A 21,912-nucleotide genomic window follows, 5' to 3' on the forward strand; every position below is an offset into this window, starting at 1 on the left:
TTTCTTAGAGCAGCTGTGATCTAACTGATGGGAGATCTACAATGTTTGGCAGAGGACAAATAAACTTCCAATCAAAAATGTGAAAAAAATAATATGGGTTATTTACAGCCCAGTGCTGCTTTGTACACTTTATTTTTGGTTATTTTTGTTTTGTTTTTTTTCTGTATGTTGCATTGTACAGGCTGTTACATAACAAATCATATCTTCCTGATTTATAAAAAATAAACTGACAGACAGTATGCACAGAAAGAAAAAGTGTGGTTTCATGTAGGAAGACTGGTGAACAAAAAAAAAAAGACCAAACCTGCTGGTGCCTTTGGTTGCTTTCTTTCAGATTTTATTTAAAGTAGGAAAAAAAGAAAAAGTCTGGTCACTGACATGTTATTGCAGTGTTGCACTCAATCACAACTTATCCAAAATGTTGTAGACTAATAACTCATTAAGGCCAATAGTGGGAGTTTTCATAGCTTTATACAGAAATAGCAGCCACTTCCAGGGCAGCTCTGTCTTGCCATTTATCAACACACACACATTTAGAAAATACAGCCTCAGCCTAGATTTCAGCTACTACTAAGACTAGATAAATAATTTGTTCACTGTCCCACAAACATAACAATACTATGACTGTAGCTGAGCATGTTAATGTGCCACTGACAGATAAATTTTCTGTTGTATGTCCTGTTGGGTTGCATAGTCAGCTTCAGTTACTTATCTGTCTTCTACCCTACAAAGTAGTTTCTGCACCGGTTTTTATTTTTAAGTTGGACCCTGAGTTTTGTTTTGTGTTGTTGCTGTTCTGACGTCTTCTAACAGAGTTGTTTACTCTGGTCCTGTCTTGAAATTAATTTGCTGGAAACAATTGAGACATTTTCTTTTAGTTAGATGAGAAGATCAGTACCGTGTCTTTAGGTTTTTGAAGCTAAAGTTGGGGGACAATTAGTTCTAAGACTAGAACCATTGACAAGGACATAACTTTAGTGCCATTTGAATATGTTCATTCTTTCTGCTTAAAAACTTTATTTAAATGTAAATATAAGATGTTCCTCTGAAGGATCTTTTATTATTCTCAGTGCTACTGAGCACATTTTCCTAAATTTTCATCTACTCCTTAATACTTCAAATACAAAGTAGATTTTAGTTAAACTGGTTGAAATCTGGGTCAACGGGGCATAAGTCTCAGAACCAGAAAAGGGAACGAAGGGCATCCAAGGTTTTTTGCTACAAAATATGTGACGCACTTGGACAGCAGAAACCCAAAGTACAGCTCTAGATGGTGAGCTTCTTTGTCGGGAGGGAAGATCAAATGTTAAGCAGCAAGTTTGAACGATGAGCTGAGGAGGTAAAAAAAAAAAAAAAACCTCCAAGAGCTCTGAGAACAGCTTTGGGAAGAGAGACAAACGGACAAAGACAATGAAAAAGTTTGGTTCAGCTTCATTCAGATGTACATCTTAACTTCCACACTCACACACACAATCTTTCAAATATGTCTGAAATTAACAACAAAAAAAAAAAAGTTTCACACAGTTTAAAAAAATAGCGAAAAGTTCTTTGTACACTTACACAACTGTTAACACATTCCCAAACCCTGACACGCAACATTCACTCTCAAACGCAAGGTTGCAAGCTACAGTGAGTGCTTTTTATAAAAACAGATGATCACAGTAGTTCAAATTAAATGGCTCCTTTTTAAATAAATAAAACAACCTTCATCACAGTACTTCCACATCTTTCAAGTTATGATATAAAAAACAAAGTCCACTACAGTAGCTGCTTTTGCTCCCAGCTTGGAAATAAAAAGGGATCTACAAAACACTCGTGAGTGAAAACCCTCTCGAACCCACCAGTTCGTACGTACACACAGCTCCTTGCCTCACCTGCTGAGCCCCATGACTGGCTGGAAAGGTGAGCCAGCGAGAAATCTCCTTGTAAAAGCCAGTTAAAGGATCTTCTTGTTTACAAACCTTTCCTGCTTTTATAAAACACTTTTATTTTTTTTTCTTTAGCTTAAAGCTCCATGCTGTTTCAAAGGGATAAACACCCTCCATCTCCTGAAAGCATATCGCTCTAGATGTATGAGGATGCTTCCTTGGTGCTCTCTGGCTCTACTACCCTGATTCAGCAGACTCTGAACTAAAACATTTCTTATGTACTGCAGTGAGGTGTCTGAATTTGAGGGGAGAGTTTGGCAGTCTGAGGAGTAAAAAAGAAAAGATTACAGTTGTTGAAATGTTTCAGCGAGACTTGCAGAGCGGAACAGCAAAACTATAAGAGCACTCCACGTTCTGTTTTTTTTCTTTTTTCTTTTTTCTCTCTGAAGAAGGCGGAGTAAGAGAGACTACAGAAAGAGAGACAGATAACAAAAAAAGGAGGGATAATTCCCCCAGAATTCACTGTGGCTGGTTGTGGGGAAAAAAGTATGGAAAACAGACAAAGCAGCCACTAAAAAGACAAGAGGGAAGAAGAGTAAATCGAGCAGCAATTTGAGATTTGTTTTGTCTCATCATCTACTTTACAAAAAAAATTTTTTTTTCTCTCCACGAGCAACTTCAGAACTTCTTGGGACCCCAGGCCGATGTTTGCTTCGGGGCCACTCCTGTCCCAAACGTGGGGAAGTCTTCTGCACTGCTCATGTCAGGGGCCTGAAACGAACCAACAAGACATCTCATGATGTATAACATCATTTGCTCCTAAAACAAACTTAAAGGTTCCTCTGTAATTAATCTACATCGCCTTTTATTAACACTGTAACACCAACCCATTTCTTTTCTTAACATTTATTTAATAAGTATAAAAAAATATCAGCACATCCTACCTTGTTCCCTGCTGCGTTCCAGGGGGCATCACGCACCACAAAGCCTTTAGCTGGACCTCCACTACTATCATCCATTCCTCCTGCACCTCCTACCCCTCCATAGCGGGATGGAGGCTTCATGTATGCAGCCAAGGTCTCTGTCTCTGTCACACTGAGCATCTGAAAGACCGTGGTGGAAGGAGAGAAGAAAACTACTCTTCAAACAGCATTTTCACATGTAAAGGTTTTTAGTTATCACCTCCATCTAAAGAGTTGCTCTCATCATGACATGACAGATTCCACCACAGAGTTACAATTTGACCTGTGCCCGTGTTCAGTTTTCACTTTACTTCAAACTGGTTGAATGTAGACACACTCGGCTAAAAGTTAGATTAACAACTGCTCTTAGTTTAATTTAACCCTTGTCTGGAAAACCGTCCCCACATGGCACAATAAATAACTTTAGTCAAGAGGTTATAATGCATAAAATGTCATTATACTGTAACTATATTCAAAAATACAAAGATCTAAGCCATATCAGCGTTAGGTGCATCGCATGTTTTTATTTATTCTAAATATGCAAGTGTTTATCTCTCCTTGGTTTCCTGGACTGGATACTGCCTGAGTGTTTGATTTAAAGAGCGGACCTGCTGTAACTAGACTCTTGGCTAACTTCTAATACTGTGAACTCACATATTCTTCCTCCAGGTTGAGTAGGTGATCAATGGCGGCGTCGACAGTCTCAGGAAGACCCGTTACTGTCACTTTGTCGGGCTCGTCAGAGCCTGGCTGAGGAAACCGGATGTCCACCTGGATAACCAGTGATTAGTTTGGAATGAGTGAAGATCAAACTCACAGGAGTTTTCCTCATGCAGCACAAATCAATAATGATCCAGTGTCATCTCTAACCTTGAACTCCTCCATCAGCTTGCGGATGGCTTTGCCGCGGGCACCAATGATGCGAGCGTGGGTTCTCGGGTCTAGATGAACATCTTGGCTCACCATCTCCTGCAACTCAGCAACCAGCTGCTGGATGGCTTGACGTGCCTCTTCCACATTACGCTCGTACCCTGAGATCACGATCAGATCCTTGAAAGAGGAGGCAGAGGATGGAAAGAGAAGGAGAAATGTAAACACCAAGAACATAAAATCTACTAGAGACAACACAAGCAAAATACCAACTTGATTTGAAATATAAGAAAAACGCACACACCTGCTGCTCGTCTCCTTTGTCGGGGAACTGAATGCTTACATCATGGTCTTTTCTGATCTGAGAGATGACCGTCCCTTTGCGGCCAATAATCTTGGGATGAAACTTGGGATCTATAGACATGGTGACTTTAAAACTGCGCAAGGCCTGACAAGAGACACAAACCACATTTCATGTCATGTTTTGTATGAAAAAGAATGAAAAAAAAAATCATGCTTAAACTTTACTGGTATTGATAAATTATTTAGGAAGTTTGTGACATCATGTAAACATCTCAGCTTATTTGATCTGCCTCTATTGGAAAGAATTATCAGTCTGATCAAGAGGGATGGTTTAAACCTTTTCCATTATCGGCTCAGCAGGAAAAAAATAACCATAAATCCACTAATCCTGATCATTCGGTGCATGCTTGAACCATGTGGGGGTTAGGTGATGTAATAAGTTTCAGGGAAGACTTGAAAGATGGTAGCAGCAAAACAGAACTGTACTGTGGCGTATACAGCGGTTTTTTGTTGGAAACCAAAACATTTAAGGATTATGGAGCATCCTAACAGTTGAAAGGCTCAAAATAAAAAATAAAAATCCCTCCTCTTCTTTCAAATTAGCATGAATTGCACACGTCAAAACCGTTACAATATAATATCTCTTCATCACGTAAACACACAACTGATCGGATCTCTTATACAGCGTTCATGTAAACACTTGTGGAAACTTTGATCAGACTGATTTCAATCAGATGGATGAAATATTTGTCCACATAAATGCAGCTGATAAAACATTATTAGATGTTCCATAGTGTAATTTTACTCTGCCGGCCTTATCTCTTCTCTTTGAGAGGTTTCTTCCAAAGTTCCTTATCATTATCAAATATCTATAGTGAACAATGTGGATGGACGTGCGTGCACACGTGAAACAAGGTGGAAACTTTTTTTAACACCATAAGCTAATACAAAAGACACAAAGGAGCCAATGTGTGCAAAAAGCAGATGTGAAGATGTTGTCCGATAAGTAGTGTGTACTTGTACCCTGTCTTCCTGCTCAGCCTGAAGTTCTTTGACCCTCTCCAGCAAACCCTGTTTGGCTCGCTCTACATTAGCTGCCAGGCCCGTCACCTTGATCACATCCAGTTGTTTCTCAGGCTGTGGCACCCAGATGTTCACCTGCACAGGCAAACCCACACTCATGTGCACTTTTCAATTTTTCACAGTAGGACTGTCAAAAACTAATCATAGTATCAACAATAAGGGCAGTTGATTATTATGACTAATACAAAAAAATTAGCAGAGTTGACAAAAAAAGAACTACAATGCCAGCTGACCTCGTATTCTTCCATCATCTTCCTGATTCCACTGCCTTTCTGACCAATGATGTAGCGGTGCAGCTCATATGATACTTCAACATCCTCTGTTATGGGCACCAACGCCTGCAGGATGAGCAAGTCACAGAGGTCACAAAGATAACAGGAGGCAGAAGAGTGTGCATTCAAAAGTATTACTAAATGTCAGAAAGTATCAGGCTTCAAACTGAACTGAAGCAGTCCCTACCAGCAGGGCTGCTTTTGCTAGTTCACACTTCTCTGCACGTCCGGAGATGGTGATAATGTCACACTTGCGGGGGAAAAACTCTGCCTCTGGACTGATCTCACCATTCTCTTGTAGTGAAGCCTCCTGACCTGCAAGTTTATTACAAAAAAAATGGATGAAAAAGCAATGACTGTGTTCTTTTTATACAATCTCAGAAGAAAACGCTGCATCTACTCCAGTGAAAAGATCAAATTGACATGTTAAATTTGCTGGTAGAAAACTGAGCCGAGTGATTTAAAAATAAACTGCACCATCATTATTACAGCAGCAGTAGTGTTCCAGCTGCAGGTGCACATCTTGTTCTTGTTTTGTTGCTAACCTGCAGCGCTGTCATCTCTCTCAGGGAACTTAATTTGGACCTCGTGTTCCCTGGTGATGTGCTGGATGCGGCAGCCTTTAGGCCCCATAATGGCGCGGTGGTAGCGCTGTTGGATGGCGACCTCCACGCTCACCTGGGACTCCTGTTCGAGTAAGGAAGAAGAGATAACAGAAATCCTGTTGAGGAAGATTATTGGCATCATTTCAGGCTTTAAAGTCAAAGAGAAAAATAAATTTGGTTCCTTCATGCTGCTTTTACATTAGAAATTAGGTTTGATCTCAACATTTTTTAAAAAAAATCTAAGTTAAGCCTTTTAAAAACACTAAACCACTATCTGATTGCGGTTTCTGTCTGATGTTTAGATTCTGCTGTTTCTCTAAGCCACATCCCTCATTATGTTTTTTTTTTTACTTAATTTAGCTTTAACTTGATCATAGATTTTGATTTGCACAGCAATCTTTTGCAAGAGGTCTTCCATCTTCAATAACAAAGACTATTTTCTTGTCTTACCAGGTCCTCTATAATCTCATGAATACGCTTCTTTGCCGCCTCAACACAATCCTTCGCTCCCTTAAGAGTGACCTTCTGGCTGTTGGCTCCGGTACGAGGGAAGCTCACAGCAACGCCGCCGTACTCCTCCGCCAGCTCCCGCAGCACCTGACCTCTCCGACATACAAAGTGACGGTGATGGCGAACGTCTACTTCCATGCTGTCCTCAACCACATCATCCTGGAAGAGAAACAGCAATATTAGAGAAACTTTTTGTCAAAGACAACCTTCACATCACTGAAGTTTGAATCTGTTCAATCTGATTATACTTCATGTTTGTTAAATGACCAAATACATCCTCAAAGAAACCTGAACTGCAATTCAGCAAACAAACCTGTGATTAAAGATCAATAAATAACAGAGAAGACAATAAATGTAACATATGTATCAGAAAGCTCATCCAGTATGGAGGTAGTTACCAGGTTTTTGACCAGGTTTTCCAGTTCTTTCTGGGCCAGACGAACAGCTTCCTCCTTCCCTACGATGGTGATCAGCTCCTGCTCTGTGTCATCAGGTGACGGGAAGATGATGCGGGCCCCTGTCCTGTCTCGCACCCGGCGAATGTTGGCCCCGCCTCGTCCGATCAAGAACTTATGGTACTCTGGTTTGGCCTGCAGCTCAGCAGTGAAGTTGTTGACTTGCTGAAATGGCAGGAAAGAAAAGATAAAAAAGAGGACAGGAACAGATGTGTCAGCAGCTCACTTCTCAGCAACTATAAGTCACCTCTGCTCTCTCTCTCATTCTCTGAACTCCCACAAACCTTCTCTTCGGCCAGCTGCAGCAGCTGTTTCTTGGCTTTCTCCACTTCACCAGCAGGCCCTCTGATGGTGACCTTGTCTGAGCCAGAGCCCTCAGAGGGGAAATGGATGTGCACACCACCACAGTCTTCCATGATGGAGCGCACGAGGCAGCCTTTGGAGCCGATCAGAGAGTTGTGCAGCTTGGCTGGTATGATGACTTCTGTCTCCTTAATGTTGGCCTGAGGAAATGATGCAGGCAAGATGAGAGTCAAAGGTAAGGTTTATTTAAAGAAAAAAAAAAAAACCCTGCACTAATGTGTTCAGTGTCTTTACCAGTTCTCTCTGGATTGCAAGGATTCGATCTCTAGCAGCCTCACAGTTGCTCTTCTTGCCTGTGATGACGATCGTCTCAGAGTTACTGTTCTCTGTTGGCAGGTCAATCTTGGTGTTGGTCTCCTCGCGGATCTGGGGAGTATAAACATCTGCTATGTTTCTGTCTTTGACGTAACATTGATGTAATAAGTATGATCTCTGTATATCATAATTACTTTCCTCACATTTTTTTAAAGTCTCACCTTTTTGATGTTTGTGCCGCCCTTTCCAATTATGTTCTTATGAAATTGTTTAAAGATGGGAACGGAGAGCGAGAAACTATTCTCAATCTACAAAAGAGAGAAAGTTGCTGTGAGGCTGACCGCAGAAAGACAGAGAAACTGTGGATGAAGCAGGAGATGGTGGATCATACCAGTTCTGCAATGATTTTTTGCAGGAACTTGGCACATTTTTCCACCTCGTTTTTCGGCCCTCTCAGCTGGACGATGTCGCTCTTCTGCGACGGGTCGGGAAAATTGATGATGACCTAAAATTCAATGAGACAATGCTGGTTAAAACAAACAGTCTGGTTAAAAAAAATTAATGAATTTACACTAATGACAAAGTAATTAAATAATCTGCTAGGTCAGAAAGAGAAATTTCACCTCAGGAAATTTGTCCCGCACTTCCTTTATCTTTTCTCCCTTCTGGCCAATGATTGTCCGATGGAACTTCTGCTCTACGATCAAGTCTTTGGTGCGTTCATTTTCCTGGAATTGTAAAAAAAACAAAACAAACATCAACATAAGCAACAACAGTCTTCTCTCTTTCTTTTTTTTTTAGTTTATTTCAATCAGTACAATTTGATAAACAAATTAGCCAAAATAAACTTTGACCCCATTCTCACCATTCTCTGGACCATGTCGATAAGCTCTCTGCGTGCCAGCTGCACTCCTTTAGGATCTCCTTCGATCCGGACCAGGCTGCTTCTCTCCGAGTCCTGAGGGATCCTGACTGACACTTTGTACTGCTCCTTGATCCGATTGACTGTAAGAAAAGAGGGATGTTGTGGAAGATCAGGTGAAAAATTGTCCCAAAAACATGTCCATTACACTGTCTGCCTGATAGGTATCTGGCATCCGTTATGAAGAAATCAGGCACTAATTAGGCCTCACAGAGGAAAAAATGTGTTGAAATGTTTGTCAAAATCCAATTTATAAACTCTAATTATTTGTGACACTCATGACTAAATGTATTAAACAAAAGGAATTAAAATAACTAGGAAAATTAGTGCAGGACAACAGCAAAGATAAAGAGATATTAATGTTTACTGTCTGAAGCCACAGTACTATTTAGGTACTGCCTGTCCCCAATTACTGTTACACTACACTTAAAGAACTTTTTATAAACATTTAAGAGATGTATGATTATATTTCAAGGTATTACAGAACAAGTAGATGACAAATTTTCTAATTTCAAGTGTCAAAAATGCATCAAATTGAGTCTTAATCATAAGATTATGCTTAAGATTTTGACCTTAAAACAGTTTGAATGCCAGACAAGATGGGCAGCTTTTCTTAAGATGCAATGAGCAGAACACAAATCTACTTACTGTTGGCTCCATTCTTTCCAATAAGGTGTCTGTGGAAACGCTGATCTATGATGACTTCGGTGTAGTCCATCCTCACCAGCTGGGCACAGAGGTAGACAGGCAAGTTAAAGATTTGTTCTCGTGTTTTTAAAAACAGTCCCAAGCAATGTAGCACCAAATCTGTAACTCTGCAGAATGTCTCTCAGCACTTAGGAACCAATGGGAGTGAGCTTCCAGATCTCCCATTAAACTGGGTGAAATTATTCAACTACCTGGAAATATATGAAATACTATCTCTAGTATATATTTTCTACTGCAAGTCCTGATATTGTATTAATTGTTCATTGCAGGTCTGCATATAGGGTAATTTCTCAGTAAGGCCACACAAAAACATTAAAGAATCAACACAATCACTTGAAAAAAGCCCCCTAAAACCTTTATGTCTCAGTCCATAGATAGGAAATCAAAATGACTTGAGGAGTCAAACCTTGGATTTTTGCAAATTAATGACATTTCTTAACACAGTATCTTTAATTACATGTGTTTTGAAAGTAATAAGTTATGTGAAAAGTGAGACAAATAGGCATATGTCGCATTCAGTCCTGATTAAATACTTTTAAATAATGAGCAAATATCAGCAGGTGTTCATTATACCGTGATGACATTAAACACATCATCGTCTCAGTAGCTGCACTTTCAGAGCTAATGAAGCTGCCTCGCTTCGCTGTTTTCAGAATCTGTTAATTCCCACTCAGACGAGCCAAGAAGTTCACAGAAATTAATCAGTGAACCATCTGTGAATGTCCCTAACGAATCTGGAAGATCAACTACTTGTAATTCAAACAGCATTTCTTATATGTTCAAACCAGTATGGAACTGGTCAGGTGTGAAAAGCAGGTTGCAGACCTCAAGGCTAAATCAACTTGTCACTTGGTCTTTTAAATGCCAAAAAAAAATCACAATTTTCTAAAGCCCAAAACGATGTTTTAAGACCTATTTTTAATTTAATAGTAACAGTGAGGGAAAATCTGAGGTTTAAAAATCATCATATAGCAGAAAATTGCCTTGATATATTGTGGTATGTAGCAAAGTGTCCACGACTTTACCTTTGGGTGTGTGAGAGAGATGGCGTATACTCACCAGGTCTTTAATAATTTCTTGTATCTGGGCCTGAGCCTGCTCCACCTCCTCTGTTGGCCCCTCCAGACTGATGCGCTCCTCACCGTCTGTAAACTCTATATGAACCTGCACGTATGAACAAATTCAAGCCATTTCAAAAACCCTCCTCTCTTGCTCCACCCTGAGCCGATTCTGCACAGCAACTCGGGTTTTTAATACATATATTAGTCAAAGTCATGTTTTTAGCTTCAACCATCATCTGTCTTTTTTTCTATACTGTTCCCATTTTACAAGATGCCAAGATCCCTTACACCGATACTGTTAGACACACTTAATGCAGCATACTCAAAGTATTTTGTCATCTATAGAAGAAAAATGTGAGATTTATTTGTGATCTCTGACTTCTAACTCAGGTTATCACCCCCACTCTTCTGTCCTTACCCGTGGTAGCTGCTGTGTTATCCGTCCTATGTTCTGTCCTTTCTTGCCAATGATGAAACGATGTAGCCAAGCTGGAGCACTCACCTCAACCACCATCACACTCTTAGCCTGTACAGGCACAAAATAAGCCACCGTGAAAACCAGGCTTCCATTAACACATTAACACGCTTACACATGTCTCAACAATCATTCATTAACAGTTAGACTCATTAGTATCGTTAGTATAATAACAACGAATCAGATTACATCATGTAATGTGAGAATGACTGCTCACAGTGACACAAACACACTACAAGCATATCCCGGCCTCAGTCTGCTCTTCCTCTTCTTCCTCACCTTGGCATAAACTTGTGTGAGTGCTGGCCCCAGTTTGTCAGGCTCCCCTCTCAGGATGATGGTTTCTGAGCTGGAGTCTAGCGGGGGCATCTCCACCGACACCCCAGTGGCCTCCAGAATCTCCTGCAGGGTGTTGCCCTTTGGACCTATGATGTACTTATGCTGAGATTTCTTCACCTCCACCGAGATGGTCGTGGTCTTCCTCTTCTACAGCATGGACAAAAGCATAATTACAATTGATGGAAAAAGCAATGGTGGGCAGCGGAAGGAGGGAAAACTGAGGAGCACCATGATGAATGGAAGAGAAAACAAGAGGAGACTGAAGGAGAGATATAAAACAGAGACCAGGAAGGAGGGGGAGAGAAGTTGAAATGAACAGAGACAGTGCGGAAAAAAGAAAAAGGGAAATCAGTGTGCAATGGGTGAGTGTAGATGCAGGAGAAAGTGACTGTGGCTGAAAGTGTGAAGGTAGCAGAGGTCATGTTTGGTTCTGCCGTTCGTACTTATGCACTAAATGACTTTATCATTCCCATCCTGTAGTTCTCTGGTGAAATCAGATTTTCTCTACATCATTTCATCATCAGCTTTCTAACAATAGGGCAGGTGGGGGGTTGGTTCTCCTGGCGGAGTTGGTGGCTGCAGACCGATGGGGGCTCCGGCTGGGGCTTTCCTCTGGGTCCGAGATGGTCTTCGTAGTGGGGTGGCTTGGGTTTGTGCTGCTGATCGCCCGGGTCTCTAGGCCGTCCTAGTCTGCCTCTAGCCTCCGTAGAGATGTGGTCGCATTTTCATGATCACACTCATCTCTGATCACTCCTCATTCCTCAAACTCTGCATGACGACACACTCACTAAGTTGTCCAGTGAGTTTATACACTAAGAGCTACTCTTGTTTAGGTTTTTTGTGTGTGTTTCTGGTACTTTGGTTGTTATCATGATACATTTATTTTTTTTTTGGTTATTTATTTTAAGAAGTCTTAATGATTGTAAGCTTTGCTTTCTTGTAAAAGCTCTGCTGTGTTTCTGTGTAGCAGTTGGATGTCTGGTGTTAGTCTCTACTTTCCTTTGCACTCCTGTTCACTATTTATTCTCCTTTTGTCTGTCCTCTCCAGTCAGGTCCAGCAAGATTATTAAAATATCATAATTTAAAATAAATAAGTACATTTTTAAAAATCTGATTATTAAGAGGAGCCTTATACCCATTAAGCTCCAACTGGCAAAGCAAACTTGTTCTGCACAACACAGCAGCCAGATCCTCATTCTGTTTGTTAAAATGCTGGACAGTATAAAGAGGAAAAAAAACTGCAACTGAAAAAAACAACAAAACCCTCCAAAGACAGTTAACCAAGCATGTTTTCACAGACAAGGTGTAAGTGAGTAAACAACTGTTTAAAGTCAGAGGTGAAACAAGAAATCCACATCGTTCTTAGCTGCAATCATGTGTTTCCTGCCTTAGAGCTTTAAATTTACCCCCAACCTGCCTGCCCACAGCAATTCATTCCCCTCACAGCAACACCCAAACATCTATGGAAACATCTGAATGAAAAAAAGGGGAAATAAGCAAGATTATAAACGAGGGAGATTTAACTCCGTTTCTGATTGTGTCTGGTTCAAACTGAGCCTTTTAGGATTTCTTGACTCAGAAATTTGTTTGTTAGTGTATTCATTATTTTTCTTTTTAAGCACTTCTGAAAACAAAGACAAATAGTGCAAAATTAGAAAAAAATTAAATTAGACAACAGGAGAAATAAATAGCGAACTAACAACATGACTAATGTACTAAGCAGACGTGTTAACGCTCACCTTATCATCGTAGATGGCTCGGATCCGGCTGATAGCGAGAGCAACAGCCTCCTTCTCCCCAGTGATGACAATCTCATCCTTTGGAAGGCTGGGCGGCGGGATGCTGATGCGAGCGCCCGTCTCCTGGCTAAGTTCCTGCACCAGCCTGTTATGGGCACCAGCAATGAAAGGGTGGAAGGCCTTCTCCAGGGACAGACGCTCCACCGCACGCTTGTCCTGCAGGACAAACAGGAAAGCAATGATGTTATGATCAGAGTGGTAATAGTAAAAACAAAATAAATCAATATTAAATTGTAAAGCAGCTTTTACAAACCAATAGTTTTAACCCGTACCTCTTAAAGCTCAAGTCAGAGGTGACTGACAGTACTAAAAATTAAACATATCAGAGGTCAATTACACATTTGAACTGTATCTTGTCAGATCCAGTGAGTTCCTTGGTTAATCTAATTAAGTTTAGTTTGTCAGTTCAGACATATTGTTGCATGTAAATTAATCAATATATTCAGCCAACACAATTTTAAAAACGTATGAAAATGAGATGAGATAGATAAGAAATACAGATGGATGGCTTACAGCTGACTTCATCCAAGTTACATCCAAGTACAAAATCTGATGAACTACAAAAACTCAGTTGAGTTTCATTAATTGGCTCTGGCTTAGTTTGGTAAATCAGGGAGAACATAAACTCACAGGTTAATAAATCAGTGGCATTTTTAACCACATTATCACAAACTAGCTACATTTAAAAGTATCTATTGCATTGACACTGGTCATTTTAACCAGTCATGGCATCAGTCTGTCGGCGAAATAGCACCTGAGACCAAAATGGAACTGGCTTTAAGACACCAACCCCACACCCGACTGACCTGCTCAGCTGAGATCAGAAGAATTTCGTGGCGAGCCTTCTCGATGCCCTCCTTGGTGCCAGTGATGCGGATGTTGGCGCTGGGGTCGTCGGGACGTGGAATAGCGATCTTGGTGGCCGTCTTCAGCTCCAGCTCTTGCAGCTTCTCGCCGTTCTTACCAATAACAAAACGGTGGTGCTCCTTGGGGATGGCGACTGTAGCTGATGCCTGAGGGGCGGAGGCGCAACTAGTTATGCTAGCATTGTCTCACAGTGGATGAAGGAATATTATCATGCTGGATTTACCACTATATAATTCTCTGTACTTAGTCACAGTTTAGACATAATAAAAATGTAACTAGAAATCAACAAATATGCAAGTTGGTAAATAAAAACAAAAGCGTTCGATTGTGCAACGAGGGCAAAATGACTTTCTGCACTGTTGTACGAATATCTGCAGCTCAGCTAAACAGGTTAACCTCTGTGTAGGAACTGAAGTGGAAATCAGCATGTTTGCTCCTGAAGCCTTGAAAGACCACTCCTGGGAGCTGACGGTCATTTTTCAGCTCAGTTTTTTTCTTCTTTTTTTTTGTGTCCTCAGTCGACATTCCTACACACTTTTCTTCCAACTGCAGCATGTGTTCACCATCTCTGAGTGTCTGTTATTTCAAATACCTTTACAAACAACCACTATGCTTTCAATTTTCCATCACTGTTTCTTTAGCTTCTGTATCCAAAATGATGCATGCTCAGTTTTGTTGTTTTTTTTCCTCCTGAATTTTAGTCAGAAAGTGGAACTTATTAGTTTAACTTCAATGTAGGCAGAAAACTAGTATCTTATTCAGCAGTTTAAGCAGGATACAGAGCTTTTGATGGTGGCATTTGTCACTGTAATTACTATTAATGAAAAAACTAGAAATGGCTTAAAAAAACCTAAATAAATGAAGAAAATGAAAAACTACTGACATACTGATGATGTGTACTGTAGACTTATAGAAATTTAGTCCTACTAGGGGTGTAAGGTGATGTATTTATTTACATAGACACATCCATCTGCTTGTTTTTTTCTTGTTTTTTGAATTATTTTCTGCCTTACCTTATTTAGAAAGTTTGGCCCAATATCTGGTTCTCCTCACCTCCTATACACCCATCGTTTAGCAACCAGTAATTAAATAAACTATTAATACTTGGTCAAATCAAGTTCAAAATACTCTGTGAGGGTGCTGTGAGACCATAGACTGGAATGTCTGTGTGAGCCACATGGAGATGACATTAATATCATGACATGAGTGTGTGACAGATTATATCAATTTCTGTCTAGAAAGTATTTTTTTTTTTTCTCAATAACCATCCCTGGATCACCAGTGATCTGAAAAAGCTGCTTAACATAAAAAAAGACTTCAGTGAGGTAGACAGGTTATTATTAAAGATGCCAACTTAAAACAGAGATTGACGTTTGCAAGGAGAACTACAGAAAAAAGTTACTCTAACTCTAACAGAACAGCATGAGGGATGTGTGGTCAGGAATGAAAACGATCACCGGCCTTAAGTTAAACAGGCGTCAGACTGATGGGCGTCAATAAGCTGAACATGTTCGTCAAAGGGTTCAGTTCAGAATAAAGTTACCCCTGCCTCCAGTCAAACAGACCTCACATGCTCCACAGCTTCTCTGTCAAGCCTGCAGCTCAGTCATGGACCTTAACATAGACTCATCTCCTTCATCAGAACACACTGAGACCTCTTCTGTCTCCACCTCCAGCATGTCTGTCTCTTGCAGACAGTTGAAGAAGCAACTGGAGATACTCAACCAGAACAAGCCTGCAGGTCCAGGCGGTATCAGGATTCTGAAAACTTGCTCAGAACAACTTTGTTGGACTCTACAGCACCTTCTCAACATGATTCTGAATGAGGAGAAAATTATTGTGCTGTGGAAAACATCCTGCTTTGTTCCAGTACCTAAAGAATCTTAGCCATCGTATAATCTTTAAGAGACTGTTATCATTACGCAAGTGAACATCTTTTTGGACCCATTAGAGTTTACTAAAGTCTGCACCAAGATGTTGTATATCTTCTGTAAGTCTGTTCTAAAAAGTGTAATCTGCTATGCAGCCATCTGGAGCACTTAGAGATAATTCTGATTCACTAGTAAAGTATGCTGCACATGATGGACAATTCTTCACACCTTCTACACAACAGAGTAAGTTAACCAAGAGGCTTCTTCAGATCCACTGCAACACAGAAAGGTAGAGGAGGCCACTCCTGCCAGCAGCCATCAACCTCCCAAACAACAAACTTATAATTAATCATTTTTGATTGATAATTTTTGACATATTTTTTTTAAATCCCGCTTAGAACATTATAGTTTCCCTTTGGGGGTTAATAAAGTTTTTTTTTCACTTTTATCATTTGCAACTGTAAGAACTAGCAGTGAATTTACCTGTGTCTGCAGGCGAGCTACAATTTCCTTGCGAGCCTTCATGACAGAGTCCAGTTTGCCAGTAACCATGATGGAGAGGCCCTGGTCCTTAGCCAGGGATAGCTCAATGTGCGCTCCCGTTCGCTGCATGATGTCCAGGCACACTTTGGCTTCCTCACCCTCCCCAAATTGGCTGTTGTCCTTGTAGCGGCGTTCCTCCAGGGGAACATGGAACACCTAGAGGCAAGAGATTTAAGTTTCAAGAAAAAGAGAAAAGCATCTTTTTTTTTTTTTTTTTTTGATAATGCTGATGCAGGTAAATCCTTGTTTTTATATTACAGTGGCCTTTTGACCTGGGTGATAACAGACGCTTTGATGGGCCTGATCTTGCTCCCCCATGCCGAAGCCGGCTCCCCAGTCCTTTCCCCTGGTGCCCCCTTTTCCGGCAGCGGAGGGAAGGCCTCCAGGTAGGTGGGGATGTAGGCCTCATCCTCTGGGACGCAGCCTGGACAGTGAGGCCAAGAAAAAAGGTAACAATTAAGGAAATAAAGATGTTAAAAACATAATGGTGAGTGGATGATTTTTAATGATAACAAGCGAATCTGGCAACTAGTCTATAAGAAGATTAAGACAAAACAAAAAAAAAAAAAGAAAAACTATAATTACAGAATTAAAAAATAATATGCCCAAGGGACATTACACTGAAAAAATTAGGAAGAAAAACATGGTAACAGAGGTAAACATATATAAGTAGAAGACAGAGGGATTTTACCTGAAATCTCTTGGTCCTTGAGACCACTGCGATGCTCCGCAAAGCTCTCCGGGGTCAACACTGCCACTGAGCTCATGGTTTAAGACTTATTCCACTATTCCACTAAAACAAGCATTAAGTGAGTGCAAAAAGTATGAATCAAAACCCAATTTATTATGAAATTTATTACATATGCATGAAATTTCTTTAAGTATCAACTAGAAGATGCATCTACAAAAAGCAATCTGAAATACAATGCCTCTTCATCCCTCCCTTGAATACACTCCACACCACTCTACGATTTCTTTCCACGAGCCCCAGAAGAGCCACATTGCCTCTGTGGCATTGCAGCTTTGCACCAATGCTGCAGGCTACACCTGAGATACTCCCAATTAAGACGTTACAAGCATCAGACAAACACACCGTGCCACAAAGCCTTGGGGACAGGGTTATCACAAGTCAAACACCAAGAGTGTGTACAAGGCTAAAAACAACTGCTGCTGACATTCTTGTGATGCACGATCACTGCTTATATTATAACAGTCGGTCAACCAAGTTTTCCCCGAGGAGTTTAAAGATGTAACTTCAAAAAGCAGAACCTGGAGATCTTTAAAGTGCTCCACTGACTAAACATGAAAGACCGGTTCTGTGTATATAGACACAGTCTTGTGATTTAGGGATAATATTTCACATTTATTGCTGCTATTTGCAAGCAGAAAATCTAAATAAAATAAAGAAATAACAGGAGGGAAGATTTCCAACTTGCTTTTTTTGTAACAATATTTTGATTTAATGTCTTTGACATAGAAGATTTCATAAACAAACTTGCAAATCTATTCCACAGCTGTATAAAAATTGTAGCTAAGCACAACAGTGACTTTCTATTACTATCCAACATGGATGAGATGTTCCAGCCAAACTCGTTTCCCTGAAATATTACTGTGTTTTCAGTGAGCTTTCAGATCACAGCTGGAATATAATTTCATGCAGCTAAAGGACATAATTTAATCCTCACTAAAATCCAACAAAATGTACCTGCATCCATGTAAAAGAAAGATGCATCTAAAAAGTCATATGAAAAGTCTTAAAAGATACAGCTGTGTTGGATCCAATCAAGCAGAAGTGTTTACCTGTACAACATAAAAGGAGCTCAGGCTTACCTGCAAAAGGTCAATAGCCAGAGAGTCCGTCCAGTTAGCGGCTACCGTAGACGCTTCAGTGTGAGTCTGTGTTTCAGCTCCTGGGTGCACAGGAGAAAAATAAAGAGACTGAATGTGAACACTGTAAATCAAATAGCTCTTCTACACAGAGGCTGGGTTAATACTATAAGCACCCACACTGCACTGCACCTTCTTCTGTCTGGATGTGATTCACTTCCACCCTCCTTCCTCACATACTCTCTGACAGGCACCCCTCCTCTGTGATTATACAAATTCAGTAGTTCAGGAAATATGAGGGAGAAGGCTACAAAAGTACTGCACTGCAACAGAAAACCCAACTAGTTTATACATTGCCTTCTGAAAACACAAAAATACCTGAAAATGTCCAAGACATACAGAACAGCTTGTGTACAAGTCAGTTATACTGACATAAAACTGTGTCAAGAAATATTAATTCTTAGCATAATAAACTGCACAACAATCTGAGGTTCAATGTTACAGAAACAATCTGTGCAATTCTCCAGAGCAGATTTATTTACTTTTTTGCTCTCAAGCATCTTTCCATTCATTCTTAAAGTAACCTTACAGCTTCCAAAGGAAGGTCAAGAAAGAATACTCCTTTTATGTTCTGCTATACTGAAAACGCTGTTTAAAACACAGTCAGTAATCATTTTAAAAGTGTGACTTTCATGGGAGATTAAGGAGGATTCACAAGGAACAAAACTCTCAGGTATAGTTTGGGGATAAAAAAGTTAAAGAGCTATTGCTAAAAACTCTAAATATTTTTAGGTATAGTTTAGAAGGCTTTCGCTCATTATCACCTATATGGGTCACAAACTGACTCTCCCTGAAATGGGAAATGGAAAATAACTTCCTATACAAATGATGATTTTCTTTGTGCCTTTAGTCTCTAGAGGCCCAGCTATTCCTCAAGTGACAATCCAACTTAATTACATGCATCCAACTCCAGTGTCTGCATCAACTGTCTAGAGATGGCTACATGTAGCAGGCTTGCATGGTCGACTTTCAGGAAAGAAACCTCCCATTTGATATGTGCTGACTTTGTTGTGCAGGTAAAAATGCCTTCAAATGCAAGTGCAAGCTGCAAACAATTGAGAGAAGAAAAGAAGAATGACTATCTCAGTCAACCCGATCTCAGTCAAAGAAAACTTGTTTAAGATAAACTAAGGATCAGACCAAACCTTTTCATCCAATACTCTATGGTTTAGTTTTTGTGACCACATATCCCTGTGAAAAAACATGGATCAATATGAATTTGACAGCTTTCTATTTAAGTCAGTCTTTTTTTTGTAGTAGTAGTAGTAATAGTAGTAGTACAGTTGCTATTTAACTAGCTAATCTCACAAAGGTGCAGTCTTAATTCCTATGTAAAACAATAGACCTTGAGGGTCCAGGACCATAAAGCTAGCTCACTGTTTGTTCTTCCTTTTAACTACTTTGACAAGTATTAAACACTGCATACCAGGAACAGCCCACAAGACCAGCCATTTTTAAATGCTCTGACCCCAACCATAACAATCTGGTCTTGCTCAGTTCCTTCTGCCTCCAACACATCAACTTAAACAACTGTTTGCATGCTATTTAATTCATTGATACCTGCAGCTGTGACAAGATTATTAATTGCCACTAAACCTAAGAATGATTTTAATGTTGTGGCTATTCGGGGGTTTGATATTATTACAAATAGAAGCACTCAAAGGCACATAAACACGAAAAAATTTTTAATTAATTCCATCAAACCCAAAAGGTTACTTATATAATAAATAAACAGCATAATCACTGCGGTCACAGTTTATTAAAATTGTTTAGTTTTTGTTAATTCCTTTTTACCCGATTCCTGCTACTACTGTGCATTTTTAAGTATTATCCAGGTAGTCTTAAGCACCATGGATCATCTTTAGATTATACTAAGTTCACTATGTAAAGATAGTTCATCATATGGTAAGATCAACTGGATTTTTTTAAGAGAAAACTATAAAATAACGTAATAAATACAGAACACCTAACCTGGTAGTGTTTGTGACTGTGTTATCATTTCACAACATATGAGTAAGAGACACGGACTCCTTCATTAATCCAGGCGTGCACCGTGCTAGCTAACGAAACCGCTAAACGCATCTCTTGTCTAGCCAAGTGTGTCTTTATAGCTAGCTAGATGCTCTGCATGGCTGGTCCTGTTAGCTACTCGGCTATGTTAACCGTTGCTAACGTCGGCAAACACACACCAGCGGTTTCTGAAATTAATTAGCCATGTTTTCTAAGCTAACGCACATCATAATACGCCGACCTCAGCGTGAGATGATTAGGCACAAGGACTTTCAGATAATCGGCTAAAAAACAAGCCTGGCGGACTGATAACCAGCTCCAGCTCGCTAGCTCCGGGGGCGCTAACCTCGCTGTTCCTGGCTCCTTCTCCTTTATAAGCGACCCGATTTTATTTCTCCTGCAACTAGACTCTGACCGCATCCACTGCGTTTAAATGTGAATTAAAAGTGTGTATAAAATAAACACAAAACCCCTACCTTTCAGAGAGAAATATAGCGGAGGGTGTGTGTTTCACAGGTGATGGTGTAAACACAGATATGATTGGTCTAGGAGCATTTCCTATGTCAGCGGAGTGATAAAACCACGCACTGCGACTCACCAAGTATAAAGCAAATGCCGCAGTATCTTTGCGCAACAGGAGCATCCAAGTGAAATAGATCCATGTGGTGTTAATCTCACTTTGCTCACTCATTAGTTATATATTTCTGTAAAAGATTTGGGTGCGGTGTTCTGACCGATTATAAATAAGTCCAACAACGTTTCGAGCCATTAGCTATTGCTTCATCCCACGTTCATGAAACTGACCGGGTCTACTTCTCATTCATAATGGCCTGAACGCTCTTCAGGACTCAGCTCGTCATACTCTCACTGAAGTTATGCGCAGCTTTCAAAAGGAAAACAATTTGGTTAAATAGAAGATAAAAGAAAAATATAAAAGAAAAGAAACAAAAAATGATATAAGATATTATTAGGGCATATAAGATGTAATTCGCTAGATATAATTTATCATACATCTTGTATTTTCTAATAAAATTTCAAATCATATAGACAAGCCCACATTTTTTTTCGACTAAGTAAATCTGATTTTTTTTTAAAACTTTGGCATAGTAGTCAATAACTGTAGGAAAATAAATATGTTCACGTATAAATTAATAACCATGTGCCTTTGGAAATTCAAATGAATAAATAGTTTTGTTAGAAATTTGGATAACTACAATTTTTTATTCAAAATATTACTCCAATTACGAGCAAAACCGATGTAAATTTATTCAAATTTGGACTTAAGTTATGATCATTTTAGATGAAACGTTTAATTCTTCAAGTGTAAATCCAAAGACAAAATAGTACATCTACATGTAAAGTCAGTCAGTCATGAGTTACTATAATTTTCTGTATTAAAGTCAGCCCAATAGAATCCATTCTAACACTAAATGCTCACCTAACTACGACACTAGGTGGGAGTAGGAGACAAAGGTAGAAGAGAGAAAAAGCCTGCTCTGAAGCCAAGCACCTCCTTCTGTGCCACCTGTTATGACATATCACAGACGCAAACCACAAATACACACCTCCAGATGTTTGTCATAGTTTTGTGGATCTAAAGTAAATTAGAAAACCAAAGATGGATAAAGTTTTCAATAAAAACCTGAAATTTGATATCTAGGTTTTACAAAATAAGAGTTCTAAAACAACGACCATCAAAAGAAATTTTAAAAAGTAAATGTATTTAAAGTTATAGTAATAAAACGGGAGTTTTTATAGTGCACAGTAGTCAAACAGTTGGCTACAATTTTAGTTAACATGATTTAGTAATTTAACTGAAAGTTCATTTTTAGACAGGCAAAATCATCATTCTTCTCATTTTCAGATTTGACTTCATTTTGCTTT

At 39.7% G+C, this 21,912-nt stretch overlaps 1 protein-coding gene across 4 annotated transcripts; it reads right to left on the minus strand.

Moving 5' to 3' along the window:
- Positions 1-319: 319 nt before the first annotated feature.
- On the minus strand, positions 320-20,587 carry hdlbpb (high density lipoprotein binding protein b). Of its 4 annotated transcripts, none has more exons than XM_041984692.1 (28): positions 20,505-20,587; positions 17,962-18,041; positions 16,823-16,924; positions 16,404-16,555; positions 16,072-16,287; positions 13,657-13,863; positions 12,791-13,006; positions 10,992-11,198; positions 10,656-10,763; positions 10,236-10,340; positions 9,117-9,195; positions 8,412-8,551; positions 8,170-8,274; positions 7,938-8,051; positions 7,768-7,854; positions 7,526-7,657; positions 7,213-7,431; positions 6,872-7,093; positions 6,414-6,632; positions 5,904-6,045; positions 5,546-5,673; positions 5,320-5,424; positions 5,027-5,161; positions 4,005-4,148; positions 3,701-3,880; positions 3,485-3,601; positions 2,813-2,971; positions 320-2,639 (listed from the first exon to the last, which is right to left on the minus strand). In XM_041984692.1, the coding sequence occupies exons 3-28, from the start codon at positions 16,896-16,898 to the stop codon at positions 2,547-2,549; spliced, it is 3,807 nt and encodes a 1,268-aa protein (XP_041840626.1). In that variant the 5' UTR covers positions 16,899-16,924; positions 17,962-18,041; positions 20,505-20,587; the 3' UTR covers positions 320-2,546. The 4 variants fall into 4 exon arrangements, with proteins under 4 accessions (XP_041840626.1, XP_041840629.1, XP_041840627.1 ...); XM_041984695.1 differs by lacking the exon at positions 20,505-20,587 and adding an exon at positions 20,375-20,392; XM_041984693.1 differs by lacking the exon at positions 20,505-20,587 and adding an exon at positions 18,151-18,194.
- Between the last annotated feature and the right edge of the window lie 1,325 nt (positions 20,588-21,912).

Source organism: Melanotaenia boesemani, chromosome 5, assembly GCF_017639745.1.
Source record: "Melanotaenia boesemani isolate fMelBoe1 chromosome 5, fMelBoe1.pri, whole genome shotgun sequence".
Classification (NCBI taxonomy): Eukaryota; Metazoa; Chordata; class Actinopteri; order Atheriniformes; family Melanotaeniidae; genus Melanotaenia; species Melanotaenia boesemani.

Coding starts and splice junctions, on each gene's coding strand:
- hdlbpb (XM_041984692.1), bottom strand. CDS start 16,898: ATGAGCTCAGTGGCAGTGTTGACCCCGGAGAGCTTTGCGGAGCATCGC. Junction 8,052..8,169: donor TGCGGGACAAATTTCCTGAG/GTGAAATTTCTC, acceptor ATTGAATTTTAG/GTCATCATCAATTTTCCCGA. Junction 6,046..6,413: donor ATGAGATTATAGAGGACCTG/GTAAGACAAGAA, acceptor TTACTCGAACAG/GAGTCCCAGGTGAGCGTGGA.